At 45.5% G+C, this 10,283-nt stretch overlaps 1 protein-coding gene across 1 annotated transcript in view; it reads right to left on the bottom strand.

The window, feature by feature from the left end:
* Positions 1-31: 31 nt before the first annotated feature.
* HCN2 (hyperpolarization activated cyclic nucleotide gated potassium and sodium channel 2) overlaps positions 32-10,283 on the bottom strand; it is a 28,011-nt gene continuing 17,759 nt past the window's right edge. Inside the window, exons 6-8 of the mRNA XM_045202373.3 lie at positions 3,622-3,862; positions 3,224-3,388; positions 32-1,389 (exon numbers count right to left, since the gene is read on the bottom strand). Coding sequence (XP_045058308.2) covers positions 695-1,389; positions 3,224-3,388; positions 3,622-3,862 — 1,101 coding nt within the window. The 3' untranslated portion in view covers positions 32-694. The remainder of the gene's footprint in view (positions 1,390-3,223; positions 3,389-3,621; positions 3,863-10,283) is intronic.

Raw genomic sequence — 10,283 nt, 5'->3', positions numbered from 1 at the left:
TCCAGCAAGCAGATGCGGGTAGGCTGGGCGCCAATGCTGTTGTTTATTGCGTGGAATGGGGTTGTGGAAGTTAGTGGGGTATGGGGGTGTGGTGGGGACATTGCTGCCTCGGCTTGTCAGTACATTCGTCACAAAGGCGGGGATTCCCCGGCCTCACCCCCATGCCCATGTGCGGCCCGGGCTGCCAGCCCCTGGGTGCCCGGTGCTGGAGGATGCTGCTTGCGCCCGCTCCAGGGAGGTCACCATAGGGTGCGCGCATGGAGAGGGGCGGGGCCAGTTATTGCGTGAGTGCGGTGGGGGCAGCAGGAAGCCGGCAGGCCAAGTATTGCACTTAAACAGAATCCTCATCGGAGGGCGGGCCACCTGTGAGGGTGGGGGCAGGCAGAAGTCCACAGCCATCTCTCGGCCACGGGGTGGCTCCCTCCCTGTTTCACAGTTGGGGGAACTGAGGCACCGAGGTGAAGGGAGCCCCCTCGCAGGCCCGCGAGGCCACCGCCAGGGGGCGGGGGCAATGTGGGTGGGCGCAAGGTGATGAGGGGGGACAGCAGGAGCCCGCCTGTCTGACTACAACTACCTACGTCTCCTCTATGGCTTCTGGGGTGGGTGGCCGGGGCAGCGCGCAATGGCATGGCTTTGGTTTGGATGAAGGCCCCGCCCCTGGCCCACCCAGGCCCACGGGGCGGTGCAGCGAGGGTCACAAGTTGGAAGAGAGGCGCGAACGCGCGGAGTCAGGCGGGTCAAGGCCTCCTGTGGCGCTGGGCAAGGCCGAGTCCCTGCGGTCCGGGCTGGGTCCGGCTGCCCTGGTAGCAGGTGTGGGCCCTAGGCGCGGTGTGGAGCTGCTGGCTGGACGTGTGGAGGCCGCAGGGCCAGGGCCAGGACCACCATGGGGCAGCGAGGGCTGTGAGGCGGATAGCGGCCGCGAGGCGCGGCTCAAGCGGCGCGCTGGAAGTGCGGGCCCAGCACGGGGTGCAGCTGGAGAGCAGGGTGCGCCGCCATAAGGCGAAGTCCGTGGTGCCCGGGGACTGGCGGGTGCGCCTGGGGGACTGGCAGCGGGCACGTGCCCTGGTGAGGCAGTGGCATTGGGTGCAGGCCCTGGGGGCAGGCGGCGCACGAGGCGCGGTGAGCCGAGAGCTAGTGGCCCCACTAGCGGGCGCGCCACCTGTGGGCAGAAGCTCATGGCCACGGCCTGCTGCAGCGTGGCGATGGCTGAGGTGACCTGTGGCTGGGGTGGTGGTGGGAAGAGGCCGACACGCTGGCCCAGCTCAGCCTGCTGCACCATCTCACGGTCATACTTGACGATCTCCTGGATGATGGCATTCTCCTGGTTGTTGAACACGCCTGAGTTGAGGTCGTGTTGCACCTTGTGCAGCAGGATCGAGTTCTTCTTGCCTGGGGATGGGGGGAGGTGTCAGTGCACAGGGGAGTGTCTCCTGTGACACTGGCGCACAGTTAGCCTGTGTCCCGGAGGCATATCGCTGCATGTACCGAGTACCTCCTACATGCAGCGACCAAGTATTGGGCACCACTACATCCAATAGGCACAGAACACCTGCATACAGCAAACAGTAAGTCGCCTACTCTCTGCAGCCAGTATATGTACACCTGTGTGTACCGTATGCCTTCTGCATACAGCTAACAGGTATCCTCACCTACTTTCTACAACCAGTACACATATAGCTTCGTGTATTGAATGCCTGCTGGATACAGCAAGTAGGTATAGGCACCTATACTCTACAGCCTGTACATATATGCAGATGTACACGGAATGCCTCTCGTACACACGAAGAACGTATTGGGCACCTACTATCTACAGCCAGTATGCAAAGCACACCTATATACCACAGGTAGTACTGAGCACCTCCTGCATACAGCTCTGTGTTTGAGTGCCTCCTGCATATAGCACGTAGGTGTTAGCATCGACATTTTATAGCCAGTATATATACACTTGTGTGTACTGAGTGCCTCCTTTATAGGGAGGGCAGGCATCTAGTGTCTGCTGTGTATGGGAAGCAAACAATTGAGAACCTCTGCATATAGCAAGTATGCATCATCTATATACAACAAGCAGGAATCAAGCATCTTGTGTGTAGCAAGCACTGAGCACCTGCTGCATACATAAAGCAGGTATGAGACACCTATGTAAACTGCTAGCATCCATGGAGCATTTCCTGTATATAGCAATCATGTACTGAGCGCCCGCACTATACAGCAACATACCCAGAACGCCCGCCTATTCACAGCTAGAGTGCCAAGTACTTAAAACACACTGCAAGCATGTGTTGAGTACCTGCCGTATATAGCAAATATGTCTAAACAACTGTCACAAAAATGTTGAATACCTACTATATAGAGTAATTGTTTAGTGCCTTTTGCATATAAACATGTATTGAGCACTTTCTGCATACAAGGAAGTCCTCTCTCTAACCCCTGTCCACCCCACCCAATCCTGATTTTCCAGCCATTATCTTTATTCCCACAAATAGCAGCAAGGGCCACCATCTCCCTGCTCCTGTGTGTAGTCAGTAAGTCCTGAGGGCTCCACGTCCCAAATATTCCTGAGACTCCCTCCATCTCTCCCTACAACCAAGGCTACCACGTCCTGCCCAGGCCAGGCCACCATCTCCCCCCTGTGTACCCTTGTAGAATACAAATCTGATCAGGTCCTCCCTAGAACTGTCTGTGGCTTCCTATTGCTCCTGATTTAAAGTCCAACCACCTCCCCACACAGCCCACCAGACCCTGCGTGCCTGGGTCCTTGCCTATCTCCCTAACCTCCCTCTCAAGCTTCCCTGGCTCTGGACTCTGGACCTCTTTCTCACCTCAGGTCTTTGCATAGTCAGCATCCATGTGCAAAAGCATGCCTTCTCATCCTGACAGCACCTACTAGCGTGGTCTCCAGTTAGCATCACCAGGAAGCCCCACCACTACCACATGTCCTCTCTGACGTACGCTTCCCGAGGGTGGCGCCTGAGGCAGCCTCATGGCCCACCAGCTGTCGCCCTGAGCACATGGTAGCTACTCAGCTGTTGTTTGCCCGGTGGGCAGAGTTCTGCACACCTGGAAACACCTCACAATTTTTCTTCCTCAGGAACCAGAGCTGTGCTAAGCCAGGGAGACAGCCAGTCAGATAATCTGGTTTCCTACAGGTCAGCTAGGCCTCACCACGTTCCATCTCAGCACGGTTTCTCCCAGGACCACAGAGGGCTCAGCCAGGCCCACTCACCAATGCGGTCCAGGCGGTCGATGGCGACGGTCTCGAAGGCCCGCCGCATCATGGGGTACTCCTCCAGCACCTCATTGAAGTGATCCACACTCAGTGAGTAGAGGCGGCAGTAGGTGTCAGCCCGCACACTCGCTGTGCGCCGGCCCCGCGTTAGCAGGCAGATCTCTGTGTGTGGCCAAAGAAGGCACCTCAAACACTGGGCAACACCCAGCTGCCCCCATTCATCCTGTGGGTACTCCTAGCTGCAATGAGTGCAGCCCAGCCCATGCCTCTGCTAGTGTGGGCCTTCTAGCCAGAGGTCTTTCCCACTGGCACCTCTGTGGCCTCCCTGCCTTCCCCTCCACCCCCAGGAAGGGTCCAACTTTATTGCCTGCTCCCTGATCCCTGCAGACACTAACCCCCAAAATAGGAGCCATCGGATAGCTTCATCTCCTTGTTGCCTTTGGTGAGCACGCTGACCACACCATGCTGTATGAAGTACATCTTCTTGCCAATGGTACCCTCACGGATGATGTAGTCACCTGGCTGGAAGACCTCAAACTTGAGTTTGGTCAGCATGGCTGTGACAAAGTTGGGGTCAGCATTGGCAAACAGTGGCATCGAGGCCACCAGTTTCCGGCAGTTGAAGTTCACAATCTCCTGTAGAGACAATAGGCAGGGGTGACATCTGGGAATAGGCTGAGTGCTTGCTTCCATCTCGCCCCACCTGTGGGACTGTTTCACCTCGCAGACCCTCAGTTTCTTTGTGAAAGGGGTTTAACATTTTAGCCTGAAAGCCAGCTTATTTAGTAGACAGACACTACAGGTTTTGCCACCAAAGAGCTAGAAAAGATACACACCAATTTCTTACTATTTAACGCTGTATTAGCAATGCTGGTCAATGCAATTAGACAAGAAAAAGTAACTGCAGACACAAGAACTGGAAAGGGAAAAGTAACTGTCTCTTTACTGTCTTCTTTAATGTGACTACCTGGAAAACCCAAAGGAATCAGTGGAAAACTACAGAGGAAGTTAGTCATACTAGCAGTGATAGAAAAAATCAACATAAAAATGAATATTAAATCAATGTGGTAGAAGTCAGGATGACAGTTAACCTTGGCAAAAAAGCTTCTGGAGGACTGAAATGTTGGATGTTTGAGCTGAGTGACGGTTACATGGGGATTTCATTGTATAGAACATCAAGTGTGCCCCACTGACATGAGTTTTCTCCATTTTCCCTGTTCATTTACACATTTCACATGATCCCAGCAAAAATTCCATCAGGTTTGCTATCTAATAACTTAAGATAGTTAAGTTCATTTAGAACAAATGAGCAAAAATAGCAGGAAACCCGTTGGAAAAAAAACAGCAGGGAGGTGGGAATAGCACCCTAAGCTATTAAAACTCATTGTAAAGCTTCACGCGCAGAGCACACAGGCCAACAGGGTACAGTGTAAGTCCAGAAAAGACTCAAGCACAATGGAACTTTAAGGTAAGGGTGGCCACCACATCAAAGGACAAAGCCGGATGTTTCAGCAGATGCTGCTGCTGCATCCCTTCCTCACACCATATTTCAGGATAAATTCCAAAAGGCTCAGGATCTAAATGTAAAAAATGAGGTCTGCAACAGCAATGGCATAGGAGGCTACTGAACTTGCCTCCTCCCATTCCATACTCAAACATACATCAATATAGACAATTACTGTGTGAGACAACAGAGCTGAATGAACAGCTTCTGGCAGTAAGAGAGACCAAACAGAGAACTTTGGAGCCACAGGACCTCTCTGGAAGCTGCAGGAACTCTCCAGGGTCAAAGGGGCTGGTGAACACCATTGTTCTGGTCCTCTCTACTTAGATATGGCTGTATGGGCTCTATCCTGGGGCTTTGGCATGCCTGCAAGGTCACGGCTGTGTGTTTCCAGTTTTATTGCTTGGAGCCTTTAGTTTCCAACGGGATAATACAGCATCACCACATCCACCAGGCCTCACCACCAAGGACTTCTCTAGCTTGGTGGGCCAGTGCTCCAAATGCCTTAGGCACCTGCTCAGCTCCCACCAGTTTCCCCAAACCACCTGGCACATTCAGCCTACACAGTCTGCTTCTATATAAGTATAAACAGATACAGAAATCAAGCAAAAACACAAGAAAATCTTTCAAATGAAGAAACAAGAAAAATCTCCATTAAAAAAGAAAACCTAAGGGAAAGGATAAAAATGATTTGACTGATAATGAATTCAAAGAGGCCATCATAAGGATGCTCACCAAACTTAAGTTGACTGGAGGACCTTAAGGAGAACTTCAACAAAGAGAAAGTATAAGAAAGAACAAAGCAGACTTGAAGAGTACAATACTGAAATGAAAAAGCACATGATAAGGAATCAACATCAGATTAGCTAACAGAAGAATGAATCAGTAACCTGGAAGACAAACTAATGGAAATCAACCAATCAGAACATCAGAAAGAAAAAGGTGGGGGTTTTTTTGTTTGTTTTTTAAAGATTTTATTTTCAGAGAGAGGGCAAAGGAAGGAGAAAGAGAGGGAGAGAATCATCAATGTGTAGTTGCCTCTTGCACGCCCCCTACTGGGGACCCGGCCTGCAACCCAGGCATGTACCCTGACTGGCAATCGAACCAGTGACCTTTCAGTTCACAGGCTGCTGCTCAATCCACTGAGCCACACCAGCCAGGGTTTTTGTTTTGTTTTGTTTTGTTTTTTAAATGAGGATAGTTTAAGGGAATTCTGGGATAACACCAAACACTCAAACATTCACATTATAGAGATCCCAGAATCCCAGAAGAGAAAGGAACAGAAACTTTACTTCAAGAAATAATGGCTGAAATCTTTCTTAAGAAAGGAAACAGATGTCCAGGTCCAAGAGGTACAGAAAATTCCAATCATAATGAACCTAAAGAAACCCACACGAAGACATATTTTAACTAAAATGGCAATAGTTGAAGAGACACTTTTGAAGGAACAAGAGGATGACAACTAGTTACATACAAAACTTGACAGAGCAGAAGGGAGTGGGAGGGCATTTAAAGTTCTGAAAGACAGAACCCATGGCCTAAAATAATTTACCCAACAAGGTTATCATTCAGAATTGAGGGAGAGATAAAGCATTTCGCTGACAAGCAAAATGTAAAGGAATTCATCACCATTAAATCAACTTTACAAGAAATATTAAAGGGGTCTTTAAGTAGAAAAGGCCATAGTCAGAAATAAGAAAATATGAGAAAGGAGCCCTGGCTGGTGTGGCTCAGTGGATTGAGCAGCAGCCTGTGAACTGAAAGGTCGCTGGTTCGATTGCCAGTCAGGGTACATGTCTGGGTTGAAAGCCAGGTCCCTGGTCAGGGGCTTGTGAGAGGCAACCAATTGCTGTATCTCTCACACATCGATGTTTCTCTCCCTCTCTTTCTCCCTCCACTACCCTCTAAAAATAAATAAAATCATTAAAAAAATTAAATATGAGAACAGAGAAGAAATCTCACAGGTAAAGGCAAGTTTGAACAAAAACAGCAAGTTGAACATTTAAAAGCTACTATGAAGTTCAAAATAAGGATCAAACTCCATTTAAACCATAAGTAGCTAGATACACAACATAAAAAGATGTGCAACATGGTATCAACAACATAAAGTGTGTAGGGAGAGTACAAAGGTAGTCCTTATAAAATACATTTGAATTTAAGTGCCTATTAGCTTAAGATAGACTATCATAGATGTAGAGCGATATACATAAACCTCATGGTAACCACAATAAAAAACATCTACAAAAGAGATACAAAGAATTAAGAGAAAGTACTCAAACAAATTGCTAAAGAAAACCAGTAAACCACAAGAAAAGAAACCAGGAGATGAAGAAAGCAACAAAGAACTATAGAAACAACCACAAAGCAACCAAACAGCACAGTAGAACTTACCAATAATTTCATTAAAAGCAAATGGATTAAAAGCTCCAATGAAAAGATATAGAGTGGCTGAATGGATTAAAAATAAGAACTATTTTTATATTGCCTACTAGAAGCATCAAATTAAAAGACACAAATAGAGTAAAAGTGAAAGGATGGCAAATATATTCCATGCAAATAGAAATGAAAAGAAACCCGGAGTAGCAATACTCATCTTTGCCACGTATACTTTAAAACAACAAATGTAAATGAGACAAAGAAGGACATTACATCATCGTAAAGGGGTCAATCTAAGAAGAGGCTATAACATAGCAGCACGTAAATACATAATATAAATATTAATAGACATGGAGGGAGAAATTCACAATAATACAATAATGGTAGGGAATTTTAATACCCCACTCAAATCAAACAGAAAATAAGGAAATAACGGATTTAAATGTCACATTAGAGGAGATCAACTTAATAGATATTTTATACATCATTTCATCCAAAAACTGCAAAATACAAATTTTTTTCAAATGCACATGGAACATTCTTTAGGACAGGTGGTATGTTAGGCCACAAAACAAGCCTCCATAAATTCACGAACACTAATCACAGCAAGTATCTTTTCTGACCACAATGGCATGTAATTAGAAATCACCTACAGAGAGAAAATTGGGAAAAACACAAATATGCAGAGACTAAACAATATGCTACTAAACAATGGATTAAAAATGAAATCAGACAAGAAAGAAAAAAATGACCTTTACAAAAGAAAATTAAAACTCACCTTTACAAAATTTATGGCATGTAACAAAAGCAGTTTTAGGAGGGAAGTTCATAGCCATGCAGGCTGACCTCGATAAGTGAAAAATTTCAAATAATTTTAACTCTACACCTAAAGGAACTAGAAGAGGAACAAGCAAACCTATCATAGTAAGTAGAAGGAAGGAAATAGTTAAGATCAGAGCAGAAATGAAATAGAATTTTTTTAAAAAAATAGAAGAGATCTCCCGGGCTGGTGTAGCTCAGTGGATTGAGCATGTGCCTGTGAACCAAAGGGTTACCGGTTCGATTCCCAGTCAGGTCACATACCTGGGTTGCAGGCCAGGTCCCCAGTAGGGGGTGCTTGAGAGGCAACCACAAATTGATGCTTCTCTCCCTCTCTTTCTCCTTCCCTTCCCCTCTCTTTAAAAATAAATACATAAAATCTTTAAAGAAATAGAAAAGATCAATAAAACTTAAAGCTTATTCTTTGAAAAGATAAAAATGAACACCTTACCAAAAAAAAAAATTATAGGCCAATATCCTTGACGGACATAGATGTAAAAATTCTCAGCAAAATGTTGCAAACCAAATTCAACAATACATTAAAAGAATCATACATGACAACCAAGTGGGACTCAAGCATGGTTTTATATCTGTAAATGAATTAATGTGATACATTAACAAAATGAAGGATAAAAACCGTATGTCCCCTCAATATATACAAAGTATTTGACAAGATACAACATCTTATCATTAAAACACTCAATAAAATGGGTGTGAAGGAAAGTACCTCAACATAATAAAGGCCATATATGACACATTCTCAGCTAATATACTCAATAGTGAAAAATTGAAACCTTTTTCTTTAAGGTCAGGAGCAAGGCAAGGGTACGAACTCTCACCACTGTGACTCAACATAGTAACTGAAGTCCTAGCCAGAGCAATCAGACAAGAGAAAGAAAGAAAAAGCCTCCAAATTGGGAACAGAGAAGCAAAACTGTCACTATTAGCAGATGACATGGTTCTATAGAGAGAGAATCCAAAGACTTTAAAACACTATCAACAAATAAACAGCAAAGTTGCAGGATGCTACATGCAAAAGAGTGAAGCTAGACTGCAGTCTGACCCCATACACAAAAATTAACTCAAAATGGGCTCGAGACTTGAATATAAGGCCTGAAACAATAAAATACGTTGAAGAAAAGACATGCACTAAACTTAGGGACATTTGTCTCAGACTTTTTTTTTTTTAACTGAACCCCAAAGGCAAGGCAAGTAAAAGCAAAAATAAATGAATGGGACCACAGCAAACTTAAAAGCTCTGCACAGCCAATGAAACGATCAACAACACAAAAGGAATGAACCAAATGGGAAAAGGTATTTGTAAATGATGCCTCCAGTAAGGGGCTAATATCTACAATACGTTTTTAAAAATCTCATACAACTTAACAAAAAAAACAATCCAATTAAAAAATGGCCAGAGGACCTGAGTAGATACAAGGAAGACATATAGATGGCCAAAGTTACATGAAAAGATGCTCGCTCAACTTCACTAGCTGTTAGAGAAATGCAAATCAAACCCACAATGAGATACTACCACATGCCTGTTAGAACAGCTGTTTTCAACAAGAAGAAGTACGAGTGTTGGAAAGGAGGTGGAGAAAAAGGAACTCTCATGCACTGCTGGTGGGCATGTAAACTGGTACAGCCACTAAAGAAAATAATGTGAAGTTTCCTCCAAAAATTAAGAATAGAGCTACCACATGGGCCAGCAATTGTTCTTCTGGGTATCTACCCCCAAATTTTGAAAACGCTTCGTCTTAAGGATATATGTGTGCCTATGTTCACTGTAGCATATCCACAATAGCCAAGACATGGAAACAACCTAAGTGTCCTTCAATGCATGATGGGATAAAGATGTGGTATGGAATACTACGCAGGCATGAAAAGGATGAAATATGGCCATTTGCAACAATACGGGTAGATCCCGGGAGTATCAGGCTAAGTGCGTATGTAAGATGGAAACAGACAAGAACCATATGTTGTCACTCATATGGGCTGTAAAACAAAAAAGCAACAAATGAACAAATAAAGCAAACAAAATCATTGACACAGACAACAGAATTGTGGTTACCAGATGGGAAGGGGGGTGGGGGAGGATAAAGAGCACAAACGTATGGTGATGAAGGGAGACTAGGCTTCAGGTAGTGAGCCCTCCGTAGAGCAGACAGATGTCATGAAGTTGTACACCTGAAATTCACATAAAGTTGTTAGCCAATGTTACCCCAAAACATTTAATTTTTTTAAGATAGCATGGTACTGGCATAAAGACAGACACACAGCAGTGGAACAGAATAGAAAGCCCAGAAATAACCCCCTGCTCATATGGTCAGTTAATCTAAGACAAAGGAGAAGTAAAGA

Source organism: Desmodus rotundus, chromosome 9 (assembly GCF_022682495.2).
Source record: "Desmodus rotundus isolate HL8 chromosome 9, HLdesRot8A.1, whole genome shotgun sequence".
NCBI lineage: Eukaryota > Metazoa > Chordata > Mammalia > Chiroptera > Phyllostomidae > Desmodus > Desmodus rotundus.
This window is presented reverse-complemented; position numbering and strand designations above follow the sequence as displayed.